The sequence below is a fragment of the Lepidochelys kempii genome, chromosome 8, assembly GCF_965140285.1.
Source record: "Lepidochelys kempii isolate rLepKem1 chromosome 8, rLepKem1.hap1, whole genome shotgun sequence".
In the NCBI taxonomy this organism is placed as follows: domain Eukaryota; kingdom Metazoa; phylum Chordata; order Testudines; family Cheloniidae; genus Lepidochelys; species Lepidochelys kempii.
This window is the reverse complement of record NC_136387.1, coordinates 1,279,531-1,299,011: the sequence shown is the minus strand read 5'-3', so window position 1 is coordinate 1,299,011 and position 19,481 is coordinate 1,279,531. Positions and strand designations below refer to the sequence as shown.

Here is a 19,481-nt window from a genome sequence, read left to right as displayed (position 1 = left end):
TTTTATCTCCCTCTCCCATTCCAGCCCCCTCTGCTCCAAGGATGGGGAGCTCTGCTGGGAGGATCCCTGGCTGGCTGCCAGGATCAGGGTACCCTCGGTATTCAGTGGGCTCCTCCCCAGGCATAGTTAGGAGGGGTCTCGGGATGCCCTCGGCAGCCGTCTGACCCCTCCCAGCCAGGTCAGGCAGTGGGGCCCACGCTGCCTCTGCTGGGCGGCTTCCCTCAGAGACAGGGATCGGGTCATCCGAGTGATCCTCCTCCTCCAGCTGGGCAACCAGCTGCTCTTTGGTGAGCCTCCCAGTGCGCAGCCCCCTCCACCAGGTGGCTCATAAGGCACTTAGCGTACATCTCCCTGCTGGCCACTCGCAGGCCTGGGTGCTCTCAGCTCCCCACGGCTTCCAGGACCCCCCAGTGTGCCAGCCCTTCTCCAGGTCACCACTCCCTGGGGTTAACCATAGCTCCTCCACCCCCCGAAACCGCTTCCCTCTGAAGCTTCAGCATGCCTGGTCCCTGTCAATCCCCCTTCGTTTACTGCTCCCCAGTCACTTACTGCAGGCAGTGCCGTAGATCCCACCGCTACCACCAGTTGTCATGGTGTGAGGGGGAGTCAGGGCCCTGCACCCCCACTTCCTGCGATTCACCGTGACTCTCAGCCAGCCAGGAGAACAGAAGGTTTATTAGAGACGACAGGAACACAATCCAACCCAGAGCTTGCAGGCATAAACAGGATCCCTTAGTCAGGCCCTTCTGGGGGGCAGGGAGATTAGACCCCAGCCTTGGGACTCCCTCCTCTTCCCCAGCCAACTCCCCAAAACTGGAAACCCCTCCAGTCATCTCCCCCAGCCTCCCCCCAGCTTCTCCTCCTGCCTTTGTCCAGTTTCCTGGGCAGGTGTCACCTGGCCCCAACCCCCCTCCTGGCTCAGGTGTCTTCCCCCAACGGAAGGCTCCCCTCCCCAATGAAACTCCCCTGCAACATCCCCAGGTCAATCTGCCCCACTCCCTGCTGTGTCACAGGACCTCACATAGCTGCACCCCCCCACTGCAAGGGCTGAGCCTGGCCCCCGCTGGGCTGGGGCCCTGCAGTCACTCCACAGACAAGGGGTCACTGGCTGTGCCCCACAGAGCGGAAGGGGATTGTCCCACTGGGAGACATTGGCTCAGGTCTGCCCCAGGCCAGCCGAGCAGGGAGGGAAGCCAGACTGCCGCTGGGAACAAACCCTGGGAACCAGCTGCCTCCCCCGGCAGTGGGAGCAGGGCTGGGGATGGTCGCTGCTGAGGCTGAAGCAGAGCTGGCCCCAGCTGGGACCCACAGCATCCCCAAGAGCCGGCTCCAGGAGGTGACAGCCCGGGGGAAAGGCCCGTGCTGGCCTTTCAGACGCCGAGCCCCTCCAGGCCCTGGGCATGGCTCTGGTTCCTGGCCTGGCCAGGGATTGGCTGGGCAGTGGCCCAGGCCCGGTGGGATTAATGAGCTGGGGGCACTACCCAGCCATGTGGGCCTGCCCTGGCTCTGCCAGCACTTGCCGCTGGGGGGAGCTGGCACACGAAGCCAGAGCCTGCCAAGCGGAATCTGTGGGCCTGCCCCCTGGGGGTGTGTGGGGTGAGTCAGGGAAGGGGGTGTATCCCTGGCCCTTGGCAGCCATCGCAGCCAGTGACGGATTAGCCACTGGGCCATCAGGGCCCATGCCCAGGGGCCCCAGACAATTGGGTGCCCCCACGCCCCGGCCCAGCCCCCTGGCAGGAGGGCTGGGATGGGGGGCAGGAGGAGGACAGGGAGAACCATAAGTGGAAGGGGTGGGGTGGGACCCCCACTTGCTCTGCCTAGGGCCCCACAAACCCCTAATCGGCTTCTGGTCACAGCAGAGGATGGACGAGACCAGGAGGCTGAGCTCCCCTCCTTGGCCAGCTGAGACGCGGAGAGCCAGCCCGAGGCTGCCCCTACTCCAGAGCCAACTGCAGCAGCTGGTGTGGGGGGTGACCCACCCCGGGCTTAACACGCTATAATCTGCCCTTTTCCATTGCCCAGGCACCGGGGAGCGGCGCCACCGGCCCCCGACACTGCCTGGGGGGGCAGGGAGAGACCATGTGCTAGGACTGGGACACCAGATCCATGGGATTGGTGCCAGGGGCAGGGACACTGGCTGCCTCCAGGTCGCACATGCTCCATCCTCCCGCAGCGTGCTCCCGGGTCCAGGACTCCAGAGCCACTGCCAGGGTCCCCATTAGCCGGGGCCCAGGGACTAGATGTGGTGTCACCCCCTTCCCAGAATTTCTGCTGGAGCTGACGGAACCAGGGGGCACGGGGCAGGGACACAGAACCCCCACCCCTGCTCCAGCAACTCAGGGGCCTCAGCCAGCAACAGTGGGGGGCTGGGCTGCCGCGGGTGGAGAACCCTGAGGAAGAGCTCTGGCCCGGGCTTGGGGGGGCTCTGGCATGGCCCCAGGCCAAAGCTGGGCCCTGGCTACCATGCGTACACTGCCTGGGGCCACCCGTGCCAGCAGCTGGGGCTCTTGCCAGAAACCTGAAAGCCCGGGTGAGGGGCAGCAGCCGTCCTGGGGCAGAAGCCAGCACGGCCAAGAGCTGACAACAGCCTCACAGGGACCACGTTCTGCTCCACGCCCCAGCCTTGCTGCCACTGCGCAGAGTGCCTGCCGGGGGGGGGGGGGGGCGGAGGGGGATTGGGACTTCCCCCAGCCCGCCCCCCTCTGTGCTTGCTGCAAGCAATTGAACAGGGGAGAGAAAGCACCAGCTTTGCCCAGGCTCCCAGCCACGTTTCCCAGTGGCTGTCACGGCAGTCTGGCTTTTGCTCCCCGGCCTTGAGGGGCTGCCGGGATGGGGTGGGTGCATGGCCCAGGGGCCCTGCCTTCCAGTCAGTCCCATTCCCCCCAGCCAGCCCCCTTCCACACATTGCAATGGAGCCTGGAGCTCGAGCTCCCTGCCCAGCCTGATGGTGCCTCCCCTGGGGCATGGGCCTTGTGCCACTCAGAGGGCAGGCAAGACATGGCAGTGGCTTCCCCACAGTCTGGGGAGAGGCTGGGGGTGGAGATGTGGGCATGGCAGAGGGGAGTTGTGGGGGAAACCAACAGCAGAGTCAGAAGGTGGCATCTGTCAAGGGCACCAGGGGACCAGCTGCTCCCCAGCACTGGGCCCAAAGCCACATGCTCAACCTGGCCAGCCAGGTGATGGGCAGGGCTGGGCTGGGCTGGCTGCCTGCATTGGCTCTGCAAGGAGGGCAGGGCAGCTGGCCTGGGGTACAGCAGAAAGCTCAGGCACCTCGGGAAGAGCACACACCCTGGGGAATGGGCAGCATCCCTCGGGCCAGCCATTCAGGGCAAACCCCAGCTCCAGCTTTTGGGGCAGGACAAACCCAGCTCACTTCAGTTGGATTCTCCCCTACAGAGGGCCCCGAATCGCTCCCTCTCCCTTGCCCACTGGTCATGCAGCCGGGCGGCTCCTGCCCTCTGCCCAGCAGTTCATTCCCTTTAGCCCTTGGTAAGGCCAGCATGGGCCACACCTTCCTCCGGGTCACTTCCTGAGCACAGCTGGGCCTCGGGGCGAGGAGCCCCAGGGGCTGGGGCAGCAGTTCATTGGCCCAGCCCACACCTCTGAGCTTGGCAGTCTCCGCTGAATGTAGGGCGGGGAGCAGAGGTGTGCCTGCTGGCTGCTGTGCCAGTCTGTGCCCATCGGCTGCCATGCCAGTCAGTGTCTGTAAACCAGCAGAGTTCTCAGCACACACCTGATTCCCAGACAGCAGCCACTCCTGGGACCATGCCTGTCCCAACCAGCACCCAGCTCCCTGGCTTACTGCCTCCGTACAGGATGCCTGAGCAGATGCCATGGGACTCGGGAGGGCTGGGCCAGCCACATCACACACCCTGCATTTCTGAAGCTCTGGCATTTCCTGGGCTTGGAGGGGCTCTCCCAGCTCCCCGCAGTCCCCACGGAGCCTGCAGGGCCTCCAGGAAGCACGCTGGGCTTTGGAGCAGGAGAGGATCAAAGGGCACCAGAGCCTCATGTAACAAGCAACTGGGTGCACAGCTAATGCCAGCGCCCCGGCACCCCCACCCCCGCCTCTGGAAACCCTCCTGCTTTCAGGAGAACCCAAAGCCATGGCTGGGATCCTCTGCTGGCCCCGTGCACAGCCCAGCCCCACGCTCGGCCAGGGTAGGGACAGCACTGTGTCCTGCAGGGCTGCTGTGTACAAGAGCCTTTGGGGTGGCCCCAGGCCAGCGCTGGGCACCAAGATTTCTAGTCACTGGGGCATCCCACGCTGCTCTTCCCTGCCCTGGCCCCAAAGAAAGACACCGAATGCTCCTCCGGGTCGCTGCCATTCCATAAACACACCCATAAATGTGTGTCAGTGTCTGGCTGGAGAGCGCCCCACAGCAAGTCTCCGCCCCACGGCTCCCAGTCTGGCCCACAAGCACGTCACACTGCCTGGCCGCAGGCAGGGGCTCTGCCCGGGGCTCTCACTGCACAAGGCCAGCAGAGGCTACGGCCCTGCTGCCCCTTCGCTGTGGGTCTCCCGAGGTCCCTTCTCCATGGCTCAAGCCTCAGAATTTCCTCCTCCTCCTCCGGCTGCCCTTGTTCTGCTGCTGGCTGCAGGCCACCTGCTGCTGGAAGCCCCCCGCGTAGCCTGCGGCTTCGGGAGCGGACACATAGGGTGGAATGGGCAAGTCACTGAAAGCCAGGTGTGGAAGGGGGCTCTCCCGGGCCAGGCTGCACCCAGCTTCCTCCTCAGCCCCCGACGGGGTGTGCCTGATGGAGATGAGGAGGGAATGAAGAGATAAATGCCAAACCAGGCAAGAAGCCACCACCACTGAGCTGCATCTAGGCCCGGCCGCCAAGCCTCCCATTCACGCCGCAAGCTGCTCTGCCCGCCTCCTTTCCAGGCCCGAACACTGGCTGGTGTTGCTCCTGTCAGCAGCTGGAAAGGAGGAGCTGCCCGATGCGCCCCTGCACAGTTGGCCTGGGTGCTCGCTGAAGGGCCCGGGATGAGCCCCAGAAGTGGGCTGGGCAGTCCTCTAGTCTAGCAGCCCAGGATATCCCCAAACCAAGCTCCCCTATCCCTGAACCAGCCTCCACCTGCCCTTCCCCAAGTGGAGAACGACCCCTCTTCCTTGCAGGATTTGCCTGCCCAGACTCCTGCCTGCTACACCCCATCCCCAGCCCCACTCTGCCAGCTGGGCCGCCCTGCCCTCAAAGGGGCCAGGGAGCAGCTGCTCTGCAGCAAAGCCTCCAAACAGGTCAGCTGGCCACAGGCTCCAGCCAGCTTGTCCTCGGCCAGCACCGAGCCTGGCCAGCTGCAAGGAGCCCTGAGCATGACTCCCCAGGAGCCCTGGCTAAACTGCTGACAGCAGGAGATGACAAGCCTGGGCAAGGAGCTCTCAAGGGAGAGAAGCAAAGACCCCGGCTCCCACAGCAGCCTGGCATCCAGGAAGGAAGGGACAAGGTCTGGGGAATGAAGTGGGAAGCTGGCACTGAGGCTGAGCCAGAGGCAAAGTGGCCTGTCCCAGTGGCTGAGGGGCTGGTGGAAGCAGGGCACCAAGAGGAGCCGCGAGAAGGGGGCTCAGGGCCCCAGCTCTGCTCTCTCTGCCCTGCTCATTCCGTGGGCTCTGCATTAACAGCACACAGTCACAGCCAGTGCCGGGCACCGCTGCCCAGAACGGCCAGCGACACCACGCTGCCAGGGCGGGGCAGAGCAGGGAGAAGAAAACCTGCAGTTCACAAAGCCCCGGCTGACCTCGGGTCTCCTCCTGCTGCCAGCATGGCCCCAGCATCAGCATCTGCAATGAGAACACAGCAGAGCCTCACATAGACGCAGCAGCTCTGTCTCTGGGGGCCAGCAGCACTGCTGACCGCGGCAACATGCCTGCATGTGGGGCAGGGGACCGTGACACCAGCCGACTGCACTTCGCTAGCAGGAGCAGCCCGGGCTGCAGGCAGGCTGCATCCCAGGGCATGCTTGGGAGACACACAGCCCTAATGAATCTCACTTCCAGACGCCTGGTTGCGCCGTCCCCCGCACTGAGCAGCGATGCCGGGTTGCAGCGGGGCTGACTCTCGGAGCACAATGCTCACTAGCATGCCTAGGGACTGGGCCACGTCTGTTCTGGGGATCGGCCCCAGAGCCCAACATGGGGACAAGCCAGGAGCATGGAGCCCCCGCTTCACATCAGCAGCAGGGCTGGGGAGGCTTTTCCCACCCCAAGCGCTCCATCTGCTTAGGGATGAGCCTGGCCACTGCACCCCACAGACCCTAGGCTGGCTAGACAGCCTGCCCCCACCTCCAGCTGCCAGCTCTCTTCCACTCCAGGCCAGGAGCACGTTTCGGGTGACATGGGGCATGGGCGTACTGCAGGGCACAGCCAGCTCCAACAGAGCCTGCACACGGGTCCCTGGGAGCCTGCGCAGCAGGTGAAATCAGCCACTGCCCACTGGGTCAGGCTGAGGGGCCGAGACCCCTTGTTACCAATGGGCTCAGAGCTCCAGTAAGCACTTGGGTTGGGGTCCCTCTGCCCCGCCTGCTCTGGTCCGTGGCCCCAGGCTCTGTCCGTGCTAAGAGAGGTGATGGGCTGTAGGGGTCAGCAACTGCCTAGCAGAGGGGAGCCCCCTGCAGGAGCACTTGCCCTGAGATCAGTGGGGTTCCCAGAGCATATGGGGAGAGATACAGGCCCAGGCCTTTCCCCCATGGCTTGCCAACAGCCAGCTCCCCTTGGGGGGGATCAGAGCCAGCTGATACTGGGGCAGCGCCGGGTTACTCCCCCGTGGCTAGCAACGCTGTGTCGAACAGCCCGGGCCCCACAGTGTGAGTGGGGGTGAGGGTGCGTGTGCTTTGGAGATGTGATGGCCCCACCTGCAGACTTGCACTCGGACATCTCCAGCATGCTGAGGAGTCTGCCTTCACTCCGCCCAACGTCCTGTGACAAAGAAGAACACAGAGCCATCATGGGGCTGCCAGGGAGGGCCCCCCTCCGTTCCCAGCCTGCCCTGCCCAGCCTCTCCCAGGGACCGTGGCAGATGGCCTGGGCTCCCTTTCACAGTCCTGTCCCCCTGCCTGTGCCTCCCTCCCAGCAATTCCACCTGTGGTCACCCAGGAACTGGCCTGATTGGGGTGCAGCAGGACGGGCCCAGCCCTCCCCCCACACTTGGAGTGCGCTGATGCTCTTGTAACAAGGCAATAGGTGACCCCGCCATGGGCAGAGCCAGATCCACCCAGCCAATCACATGCTCGCTCACGCTGGAGGCCAAGCAGCAAAGCCGATGCAGAACAAATCCCCCCGGGCCTTGGAATGAGGCTGGACTCCACCCTCACCTTGGCACTGCGCAGCCTCCGGTTTCCCTGAGCGTCCCTCGCAGTCTGCAGGCAGCTGTCCACATGCCTTGGATACTCTGCCAGCGGCACCCGGGCCTTACAAAGGTAGCACTTCTCACACCTGCCGGGCAAGGGAAGCAGAGCAGTGCATTACGATTCACTCTGCAGCTGGGCTGTCACTTACGCCCACCGTGGCGTTTTACTTCTCCAGGCCATTCCACTGATGAGGCACGTCTGTGGAGCAGCATTGGCTCAGTGGGATCGCCCATAAAGCCAGCCCGATGCCAGTCAAAACAACAGAGTGATCAGCCGTTTCCCCTGTCTGTTTCTCTGTCCCCTGCGGCTGCAGCAGTGGGATGGTAATGAAATCAGCTCAGCTGATGGCTCAGCCATAAAACACCCTGTCAAACTGTAGAAATGAAGAGTTCAGGGCATGCACAAGGGAGTTACATGTTGCTGGAGAAGCAAACCCAGCGTGTTAAAGCAGAGAGCCATGTTCCTCGGGCTGGCTGATCTTGTCCGATTAGCAGCCCAAGTCTCTCTTCCCTCTCCCTACTTCACAGTCCGCAGGACTGAGCACAGGTAGTACTCTGGAGGCCTGTGCCAGTCAGCGGCCGTGCCCATCTGGGCTGGCCGGCGATAACTGGGGACAGAGCAGTGGAAACAGCAATCGCTGTTCAGCAGAGGTGTCTCGGTTACCCGAGGGAAGTGAGGGGCCCCACGCTCTCCAGTATGTGCAAGGAGAGCCCCCAGCACACTCTACGCAGTGGGTTCTTCTCTGATGCTTTCTTTCCAGGCAGTGCTGATTACCAGATGATGTGTCTAAACAGAAGCTGTCCTCTCTGTAATTAGCCTAATTCCATTCGTGATGTTGCCATCCACTGTTTGTAACGGCGGAATGGCTTCCCCGGCAGGGACGGCACTGTCAGACCCTCTCTTCGGAGTCTCTGTGTGGGAGGGAGGAAGTGGAGCTGCACAGGGAGAGATTCAGCAAAACCACTGCAACTCTGGAAGTCTAAGTGAATTAAGCTCATCAGTCCAGGTGCCATCCTGTCAGCCTTCCCATCTACCCTCTCCCTTCCACGGGGCTCCTGCACTCAGCACACTGCCTGCACTGGCCCACCTGATACCCCTCCACGCTTCCAAACGGCACAGCGAGCTGGCTGAAATCAACTGAATGGAATTGAGAGTATGAAAAGAAACAGATTTCTTTTGTGCTTGTCTGAGGACACCCAGATACCATCAAGGGGCTTAGATACCACAGTGATGAGCCCCAAGGGAAGAACACAGATTATGGGGAAGTTGCTGCAAGGAAACAGGCAGGAATAGAGACATGGGCTGGGGGACGGGCTGCACAGAAACAAGCTCTAAGAAGTCAGCATACCAACTTACTTGTCAAAGTCTATGGGGGTCGGGACATCTCTGCCTCTGCCAGCTCTACTTCTTGTTTCTCTCTGTCGCTGAGTGAGCGCTTAAGACACAAACAGAAAGAGTTACCCAGTTGCTGGGTGGCTTCTCCCTCCCTGACAGCATTCGAGGGCTTGGAAAGCACCTGGGGTGGGACGTGTTTCAAACTCCGGTGCCGCCCGGCAGCAGCGGAATGGGAAAGACAAAAGGGGCACTGGGATGCCAATGGGCAGAGTCTTCCCTTCTGCAAAATCGGCAACTGGACAACTCAGACTGGTCCTGCCAGGGTCAAGTCGGGCCTTAAAAACCTTTAAGGATGGAGATTCCACCACCTCCCTAGGTAACCCATTCCAGGGCTTCACCACCCTCCTAGTAAAATAGTGTTTCCTAATATCCAACCTAGACCTCCCCCACTGCAACTTGAGACCATTGCTCCTTGTTCTGCCATCTTCCACCACTGAGAACAGCTTAGCTCCATCAGACTATCTTTCCTCTGATTCACCTGAAGCTAATGTCAGTTGTGTTTTTCTCCCCCAATGAATTCAGGGTTCTCGTGGGCCACCTGGAGAAGTGGGAGCAGCAGGGCTAAGTGGCATGGAAGTAAGTGGGCCTCTTTACTGCTTTTTGAGCAAACATGGAGCTTGTGGTTTGTGGCTGCCCTCATGGTGAGCCTGTGCTCAGAAGTATGAACAGGATTTGGGCATGGTGACGGAAGATGGCTGGGACTGTACCCAATATTTCAGAATGGTTAGGCGAATGGCCAAGTATGAACGACATTAAAGATCTGGATGATGGGATGGATTGCACCCTCAGCAAGTTTGCAGATGACACTAAACTGGGGGGAAAGGTAGATATGCTGGAGGGTAGGGATAGGGTCCAGAGTGACCTAGACAAATTGGAGGATTGGGCCAAAAGTAATCTAATGAGGTTCAACAAGGACAAGTGCAGAGTCCTGCACTTAGGACGGAAGAATCCCATGCACCGCTACAGGCTGGGGACCGACTGGCTAAGCGGCAGTTCTGCAGAAAAGGACATGGGGATTACAGTGGATGAGAAGCTGGATAGGAGTTAACTGGGAGTTTGCTACCCTTCCTGAAGCCAACCAGTGGCCCTGTCAGGAGGCTTCCACCAGCCCCCTGGGAAGGGGCTTCGGGTCAAGTTTGTGGTTTAACTGAAGTTCCGGTGAAATGGAACAACGGCCTACGACCTGATAAAGCCAGCTGCTGCACTGCTCCCCTGTTTACCCACATCAAGGACCGGGTAGACAGAAGAGCTGACTGGTCAGAGGGTGGGTCCGGTGAGCCCCTCCCACCAGGGCTGTGACTCGCTTCCAAGAAAGTTCCAGTTCCCTCCCCTGGGTAAGAGCTGGGATGGCTGGGTCAGACTCCCTGACACACACAGTAAATCTCAAGTCACTGCCTCGCTCTGTGCCTCGGTTTCCCCATGTGTGAAATGTGGGAGGGGTACCGACCCCCACTGTCATATGCTGTGAGATCTCAGGGGAAAGCACTCTGTAGGCGCTGGCAAAGGAAAGGGCTTCCCCCACCAGATTGCCAGTAGCTGCTGCAGTCATTCCAGACTAGCGTTCTGATGAGTGGAGCCAACAAGCAGCGCCGCAGACCTGCTCTCCAGGCATCTGTAGGAAGAATTTCGACAGGTTTGTCTCTATTGGTTGAATTGCTCTCAGCAGATTCCTGCTGACATGCCACCCGCTAAGCTCCTCAGGGAGTGTTTCGATATCTCATCTGGCTCCGGTAGGGATGTTTGAGTTTCCAGCTCACAAACAGATGTTGCTGTAAGTACACCCGGGCAACCTGGCTACAGGACAAAGTGCATGAGAGCTGTTTAACAGCCTGGCATCGGAGCTTCTGGGATTAGCGAGGCTCCTGAGGAGAAAGGCCTGACTCCAGGATACAGGTACCGTCCACCTGTTACTGTTTGCTAATGTCTGTTATCACAGAGCTCCGTGCTTGTGCAGAATGGAGAGAACCCGCAGAATTGGTGGCTGGCCCAGGAGGCCAGTCAGTGACTAGAGCTAGCCACTGCCTTTCGCATCACACAACATGCAGCCCGGCAGCCTCCTGGGAGTGGTGGAGAAATGAACCACTGGGCAACAGCCCACGAGCAGCCCCCAGCAGGGACTCCTTTGTTCACCCTTAGCCTGGACTGGGTGTGAACCAGTGGCCTAGCCGTGTCCTGGCACCGATTCCTGAGGCCTCCCAGAGACCTCCTGACTCAGGGGTGTTTGCAGCATGGCGAGAGCCGCTCTCTCCATGGGGGTGGTGCTGTTAATATTCCTTTAACGCCGTCTCAGGACGCCGTGTGCACTTGCTCAGGTGTTAATCAGTTCTATTTTTTCCAAAAGCAGAGAGCCCATCTGGCGCGACAGGCCTGTTAGAAATCTTTGGGCTCACACGGGAAGACCCAGCTGTGCTGCCGAGAGCAGCAGGAGTAATGGAGAAACATGGCCAGCATTGCTGATCGACTCCATCACACGCACACGAGCCCGCTTGCTAGCTACGGTTTCAAACGCTGAACAAGAGCGCCATTGCTCACCCCCTCCATCTCGATCCCTAGAGAGGCCTTTCAGAAGAGACCCTCAAGAAAGAGAGCACCTCTGGGGAACTGGGCTCACCCCAAAGACGGAGCCCTGCCCCAGCACACTAGGAGCCTCGTAATCTCTCCCAGGCCATGCCACTCTCTTGTGAAATCCGAAATGTTCTGCAATGCAGAGCACGTCTGAGAATGGACTTGTCTCTATCAGCTCCGTGTCAGGACAGCCGGGTACGGGTACCTCCTGCCTGCACGAGGCTCCAGTGCTCCCCTGGGAAACGATTCCACATTTGTCCTTTGTCCCCATCCCCACTGGCATGGCTGTTGGCCCACCAGCCAAGGCAGGTCTTGCAGTCAGTGCACGGGAATGGGAGCCAGGACTTGCTGAGTGGCTTGGGGCAGGTCCCTTGCATGTTTGCCTGAGGGTCTATCTCACCATAGCGTAGAGAGGCTCAATAACCGTATGCCGGACACTCGGCAGGTGCAAAGTGCCATCCGTGCATTACGACGCTGCCTGCCTTTCGCACGTGTCTGTTCAGGCTGCGTCTCCCCACTCCGAGCTGTCTAGTCCCATTACTAGCAGGCTGGTTTTGTGCAGATCCTATTAATGGAAAGATTCTCTAGCACGTTGGCCCCTCTGGGAAGTGATGAAGCTCTTCCCTGCCCCAGTTGTGTTCCTCTTTTTGCTGCATCAGTGCCACTTCTCTTGGCGTTGGGAGCTTTGCGCAGCATCAGCGCTCCGGCGGGTGCTCTGGAAACTGATGGCAGGGTGTCAGTTGCACGTGAAGTGAGGGAGGGGGAATGGCGTTTCCTGTCACTCACTGTGGAACAGGAAGGCTGGGACAGTGTGGACAGAATGGAATGGGCGGTTAGTCAACAGCCAGGGTATTTGGTAAAATACAAGGCTTTCTTCCTGAATACTGAGCTGGGTGTTTGTGGTAAGAGCAGCAAAGCACAGCAGAGGGCAGAGACCCAAGGCAGAACATGGGAACTGCTTTCGAGTCCTTCAGTTCTCATTCCAGACTCACGGGCCCTTTAGAGCTTGTGCCTGGGGGTGGAGGGCACAGACATTCACTAGGGATGAGCAGCCACCCCACGGGGGTCAGGAACGTTCATCACATCAGCAGCGAGGAGCCCACCTCTCCCCATCCTGGCACAATGTCTAGGGCTTAGAACAAACTCTTCAAGCCCTACTGAATTTACTCAGAAACAAGCCCCCAGGAAAGCAGAAGCAGGACTTTGGGAGCAGAGTCGGCATTCTGGAATACAGTCTCCTTTCGTCTGGAACAGAGTCCACACAGGGAACTGTTTCAGTCAACTGCCCCATGTAGACAAGCTCTAACGGGCTGTCTACACTGCAGTGTAAGCCCAGGGTTTGTAGAACCTGAGTTAGCAGATGCTGGGTTTGTTAACCGAGGGCTTGAGCATCTACACTCATTTGTAACCTCAGGTCAGGAATTGTTGAACCCTGGGTCCCAACCTGGGACTCCAGCATCTACATTGCATGATGTGAGCCCAAGTCCAACCACCAGACTTCCTTGCGCCCTTCCAAAATGTGGCCACTCTAGCCCTTAGTTTGAGGTGCAGTGTGGGAGAACGTGACAGTCCACCTAGCCTGACTGTCCACAAGACAAAAGAAGTTAGCCTGTGGGATTGTAGGATACTTTTGGCCAACTCACAGGGCACAAGGCCAGTGTGGCTGCATCTCCACCGCAAAGCAATAGGGCTTGAACGCAGGTCCCAGCTTGATTCAGGCTTGGACCCTCCACACCCATGGGTTTCTGGGACCCTGGGTCTGAACCCTGGGCTAGTGCGACTTGTGTGGAGATGGACGGCGGGTTAGGCTTACACTAAGGGTGAGTCTACACTGGAGTAAAAGCCCTGCGTCCCGGCCACAGCTGGCCCAAGTCAGCTGACTGGAGCTCACAGGGCTTGGGCTGCAGGGCTAAAAATGGACGGACAGATGTTCAGGGTCTCAGAGCCTGGGCTCTAGCCTGAGCCCGAATGTCTACACTGGGAAGCAGCGACTCTGGCAAAGAATTGGAAGTCATGGTGGCTAATCAGACGGGCATGAGCTCCCAGTGTGACACGGTAGCCAAAAGACCTAATGCGATGTTGGGATCGCAAGTAGGCACAGAGAGGTGATTTTCCCTCTGCATTCAGCACTGACGCACCCGCTTCTGGAATCCAGTGCCCAGTTCTGGTGCCCACAGTTCAAGAAGGATATTGGCAAAGTGGGGAGAGGTCAGAGAAGAGCCACAAAAATGACAGAAGGATTAGAAAACCTGCCTGATAGTGACAACCTTGAGGAGCTCCATCTATTTAACTTAGAGAGAAAGTTGCGGGGTGAGTTGATCCCAGTCTATCCATAGCTACATGGGGAACAAATACTTAATAATCATAGAATCATAGAATATCAGGGTTGGAAGGGACCCCAGGAGGTCATCTAGTCCCACCCCCTGCTCAAAGCAGGACCGATCCCCAATTAAATCATCCCAGCCAGGGCTTTGTCAAGCCTGACCTTAAAAACTTCTAATGGGCCCTTCCATCCCACAGAGAAAGGTCTGACCCGACCCAGTGGCTGGAAGCTGAAGCCAGATGAATTCAGACTGGAAATAAGACAAAAAAATTTGATAGTGAGGGAAACTAACCACTGGAACAACTTACCAGGGTGGTGGTGGATTCTCCATCCCTGGCAATTCTTAACTCCAGACGGGCTGTTTGTCTAACAGCTCTGCCCTAGGGATTATTGTTGGGCAGGTCTCTAGCCTGTGTTACGCAGGAGGTCAGACTCGATGATGACAATGGTCTTGCCTGGCCTTGGGATCTATGAATAGTCCCTCTCGCTGAGTCAATCCTTTCTGCACAGCACTTGGCTCAGCAGCTCACTTCGTGTTGGACTTGTCATGTGCTCAGTGCAGGCTGTGTGCTCCGTGCTGTGCCGCACACACACAATCCTGGCTCCCTCCTTCTCCCTGCTCCGTGGGCCTGGGATTTTCCTAGCTGAGGTGCATGGTATCGTCCTAGAGGGGTCCTGCACTGTGGGATTGCAGGAGACAGCCAGGGCTGGCCTCTGGAGCCATGTTCACAGTGGACTGCTAAGTAACATACTGATTACAAGGAAATTCTAAGACTTGGCAGTGCAATGAGTGCTGCAAAGCCACCAGGGTTCAGAGTGCCCTCCGGGGCAGGCGGGACCAGGCAGAGGGGAGGAGGCCTCTCTCACACACCTCTCAGTGGGCCTCAGCAAGAGAGTTGGAGAAGCGTTTGTTTGCTACACTCCCTGTACCCAAGAGTCTGAGGCTTGCTGAGACTCTCAGCACACATGGCTGCGGGGGCAGGAAAGGGAACTCGCACACACTCACAGGACCAAGGTATGAGACCAAGTGCTTAGCAGACCTGGAACATCTTCATTTGCATCCTGCGCCACGATGCCGTTACAGTACATGGCGTGCAGCTCAATCTCAGTGGCTGGAAAGCCTCGATCACACAGCGGGCATGACACACTGTCATCAGCGGACGGGCTGCATTCAGATGCCGTGTTCCCAGCTTCTTCATCTCCAGCAGCCTGAGGAAGGGGACAAGAAATCAGCCAAACAGCTCTTGCTGTTCCATTCTTCACGCCTACCCGAAAGCGCCTTGCTGTCTTGCCGCTACTTACCCTCCCACAGCCACTGCATTTCTCGGGCATATTCATCTCACGACCCCCACCAAGTCAGATCTAGTAACTGCACTGACTAGCGCCCTGCCTGAGCCAACACCACAGCACAGCTATCAAACACTTGTTCCAAAGGCAGCACGTCCTGCCGAGTCACCACGAGGCGTCCCCGGATCGCCGGCCAGTCCATTTAGGGCAAGGATCACCGGTGCTGCTGCCACGCATCGCTGGGTAACATGTAAAGCCTCCCTGCCAGAGACCCCGAGAGTGCCGGAAGCAAACCCAGCGAGATGCATGAAACACTCATGTAGCAAAGCAAGAGTTCACCACGAAACGTGGACTCATCAGTCCCCAGCCATGGCCCAGCACAGCACAAGCCGCACGTCTGGGACCCTGATGAAGGGGGGCTCCCACCCTCTTAGTGGGTGAGCTCAGAGCAATGGCCAGGTTCCTCCAGTCCGGGTCATGGGGGGCAGGGACAGAGGCAAAGGGGGAAAGATAAAGGCGATATGATTGACAATCTGTTACTAGAAGTTACCAATTGTGGCTTTTCTCTGGTACTGTGTGATCTAAAACCATCAGGCCGTCTGCGCGTCTGGCCTCACCTAGCCCCAGCCTCTCAGCTCAGTGCTAGCAACTGTCGGGAATGCACACCGAGCCGTAACCGAGCAGAGCTTGGCAGAGGCGCCCGTGCTGCCTACGAAAGCTCTACCCACAGGCGGCCTCCTGAACCTTTGAGAAAAGGACAGAACCTGTTTTCCCCAGCCAGGACCAGTGTGTGTAAATATTAACTAGCTAGAAGGAACTTGCAGGAACAGAAGTGGCTCTAGCAGGCCAGCCAGTGACCCACACAGTCAGCTGAGGAACCGATGTTACTTCCTTCTAAGGGCACAATTCCAGGAAAACCGTAATTAGGGTCAGGCTGGCTGCTCAACCCCTGCTGCTCGTTCTGTCTTATGACTCAGTCTGTCGCTGAGTAAGAATCTGCACTGCCAGGAGCGAGCCCCATCCTGGACTCCCTTCCTGTGCTTACTGCATGAGCCCACCCACATCAGCGGAGCCGCCGTGTGCGTGCAAGTCTGCAGGACTGGGCTGTATCTCACAAGGCACCTCAGGAAACACCCTGGGATTGCTGGCTGACAGGCTCTCAGCAGAGAACGCTAGGGCAGTCAACCCTCGCAGGCAAACTCCACACAAAGCATCTTTCCAAGGAACCTGACTCCCAAGCGGGAGAGCTGGAGTGAGCGTGTCTCAGTTCTACTGTGGGAAGTTCAGCAACTTCACAGTTACTGCACCACCACTTCCACGCCATTTTCCATTCTCTGGCTCCCTGCATCCTGTTAAGCTCCGTTACACTTTAGTGTGTCATGAGGACATGCCAATACAAAATCAGACATGCCAAATATGAACACTCCGATCAGATCGGTGTTACCCTAATCAGACAACACATGCAGATGTGAGGAGACAGCAGCAGGCACTGCTCCTTCTCATTTCCACTTGAAAAGCAATCGTAAAGATCACATCTTTTGCAAATACCAGGTGTCCAAACACACCACTTACACTCTCGCTGTAAATAACTCATTTTAAATGTAAATACAACAGCGTAGAACAAAACCTGTCAGCCGGCTCCCGAAACAGCTTGTGCCGCACCTTACGAGAATGGCTTTTGGAACCCGTAACTGCACGCCGGCTGAGCCAGGCCTGGCCTGCTCTCGGGTAGGAGAGCGCCCAGCGCCAAGCAGCCCCACATGGAGGTCTCAAGTTCCAGGGCAGGCCCAGGCCAGGACACCAGCTGGGAGTAGGGTCTGGCTGTTCCACAGCTCATATGCTAACCCCTGAGCCAAGCGACAGGCATTTCTGCCTCTGGCCTAGAAGGCGGAAAGCTCAAAGCCTCCCCTGGCGTGGGCCTACGGCAGAGCAGTGCCCATGCCCAGGGAGGACCCCGCTCTAGCACTCGGTGCTCTGTCACTGACATCTGAGCCACTAGCTGTCGACACAGAAGCAGGAGACTCCCTGGGCACCATCTAAACGTTGTAAGGGACGAGCCCAGCGTCCTCGCCATGATCCCCTGACTCTGCCAAAGGCTCCATGAGCTCTGGTGTCCCATGCACAGCACCCCTGAGATTACCAAAGTGCAAGTTCGGTCATAGCAGGGAGTCACAGATAGCCAGCAGGACTTTTCCTGCAGCACTGATACCCCTTGGCCTCTTCCCTCAGGGCTAGCAATTGGCTCTGCCCAACAGCTGGTTGACATCCTGCAGCCCAACAATGGGGATTAGCAGCAACCACTTCAACTGATCCTGGTGCTCCAAAGGCATGGGACCAGTGGCTGGGATTGGGGAATCAGGGCGGGGTGTTAGGGCCCTAGTGTCAGAGATGTACACCCTCCTCTGCTCTTGGGGAACCCACTAGAGTTTCCTGGTGGAGCATGAGGATTTCCAGTTTGATAGAGGCCTGGAGCCTGGTCTACACTTAAACTGAAGTCAACATAGGACAGCGCTCAAGGGGGTGAAAAGTGCCACCCCACCCCACCCCCCGAGTGTTGTAACTATGCCGACCTAACCTTTGGTCTAGACACAGCTCGGTGGATGGAAGAAAGCTTCCATGGACTTAGCTAGTGTTGCTCACGGAGGTGGAGAAAACCCTCTGTCTCTGCCGTCTGCATGTGCGCTAGGGGCTTACAGCGGCCTAGCCACGGCCCCGGAGCTGCATTGCTATAGCTCCCACTAGCGTAAACGTGGTCTGGAGCGGGGACACGTCTCTGGCTTTTCCCCTTCGGGGACTCTCTTACCTGCATAGGTGCGTCTTTGCTGGCTGAATGGAGCTCTTCTCTCTCCGGCTCAATGGCTTCCGATGGATTTGGCTGGGTCTCTGAAACAGAAGTCTGCCATGTCAGCGCAGGCTGCAGCCCCTAGAGCCTTTGCTATCTCTGGGAGCTTAGCCCATTCTCTTGACAGGGTTTTCACCGTTTCCAACCATGTCTCACAGATGCTGGCAGATGTGTAACACCACAGCTGGATGAGAGGTTACAAGTCAAAGCACAGGGTGGAAGGCCGAAGCTGCCGCAGCTTTACAGCTTCACGGGACGCACAGAGCACGTGCAGGGCGTCTGCTGGTGAACTGTGCAGTGCGAGAATGGAGTTCTCCAACCCAGCAGAGAGAGTCCCAGAATTCCCTCCTCTCCTCAGTCTCATCTGCCATCCCATGGTTTCAATATCATCAAAAGTCACATCCAGCCAGCTGCAAGGAACCTCTCGACCTCCCCAGGGAATGAGAACTGCTCCTACCACAGATTTCAGAGTGAAAAGCCAGAATCAGGACATCAGTGGCAGGACCAACGAGGAGAGACAGTCCTGGAGAAAGCAAACGATTCGGTTCCAATCAAGTTTGCTAATGAAATGTGAGATGAAAATTCCTTTTACCTCGATCCACTGGCGGTCGATTTAGCGGGTCTAGTGAAGATCCGCCATATCGACAGCAAATCGCTCTCCAGTCGACCTCTGTACTCTACCCCCGACGAGAAGAGTAAGGTAAGTCGACCCCGCAGTAACTCGACCTAAGGCGCGTCGACTCCAGCTACGTTATTGACGAACTGGAGCTGCGTAGTGTAGGTCGACTTACCACGGTAGTGCAGACATAGCCATAGAGATGCAGGGCTGGGAGGGAGCTCCAGACGTCACCTAACCCGCCCTCTGCACTGAGGCAGGACCAAGTAACCCTAGACCAGCCCTGACAGGGATTTGCCCAACTGGTTCTGAAAAACCTCCAAGGACGGAGATTCCACAGCCCCCCGTGGGAGCCTGTTCCAGAGCTGAACCACCCTGAGAGTTAGAAAGATTTTCCTAATATCTAACCTCAATTTCCCTGGCTGCAGACGAAGCCCATTGCTTCTTGTCCTGCCTTCAGTGACATGGAGAACAACTCACCAGTGCCCTTTATACGAGCCCTTAATCTATTTGAAGACTTATCAGGTCCCCTCTTATTTTCCAGGACTAAACTTGGCCACTTTTTTTAACCTTTCCTCATAGGCCAGGGTTTTAAAACTTTTTATCGCTTTTGTTGCTCTCCACTGGACTCTCTCCAGTTGATCCACATCTTTCGTGAAGGGTGGATCCAGCACCTCAGCTGGGGCATCCCCAGTGCTGAGTGGAGGGGGACGGTTACCTCTCATGTCTGACATACCACACCTCAGAATGATATTCGTGTGTTTCACAACCGCAGTCACTGTCATGGAGTCACACGCTCGGTGCTCTGGAACTGCTCTGAGTGACGTCAGGCAAGACTCTAGCATAGGGTCGCCAGATGTCCAGTTTTCGACCTGACGCCCTGTTGAAAAGGGACCCTGGCAGCTCTGGTTCGCACCGGTGACTGGGCCGGTAAAAGTCTGGTTGGCTCCCTACCTGGCTCTGCGTGGCTCCCCGGAAGCAGAGACATGTCCCTCGGCTCCTAGGTGGAGGGACGGCCCAGGAGCTCCAAGCACCAGCTCCGCAGCTTCCACTGACAAGGAACTGCAGCCAATGGGAGCTGCGGGGGTGGCACCTGCAGGTGGAG

General features: G+C 58.2%; 1 protein-coding gene across 8 annotated transcripts in view; it reads right to left on the bottom strand.

Annotated features, from left to right (window-relative positions):
- LOC140915480 (hexokinase-2) overlaps positions 1-19,481 on the bottom strand; it is a 96,227-nt gene that overhangs the window by 36,089 nt on the left and 40,657 nt on the right. For 6 of the 8 annotated variants that reach the window (XM_073355116.1, XM_073355115.1, XM_073355120.1 and 3 more), the window contains 6 exons: positions 17,722-17,801; positions 14,672-14,840; positions 8,705-8,783; positions 7,313-7,433; positions 6,854-6,917; positions 5,741-5,783 (listed from right to left, as the gene is read on the bottom strand). In XM_073355116.1, coding sequence (XP_073211217.1) covers positions 5,741-5,783; positions 6,854-6,917; positions 7,313-7,433; positions 8,705-8,783; positions 14,672-14,840; positions 17,722-17,801 — 556 coding nt within the window. Of the gene's footprint in view, positions 1-549; positions 4,530-5,740; positions 5,784-6,853; positions 6,918-7,312; positions 7,434-8,704; positions 8,784-14,671; positions 14,841-14,933; positions 17,470-17,721; positions 17,802-19,481 lie in introns of those variants that run through there. The other 2 variants (XM_073355121.2, XM_073355129.2) reach the window with 2 other exon arrangements.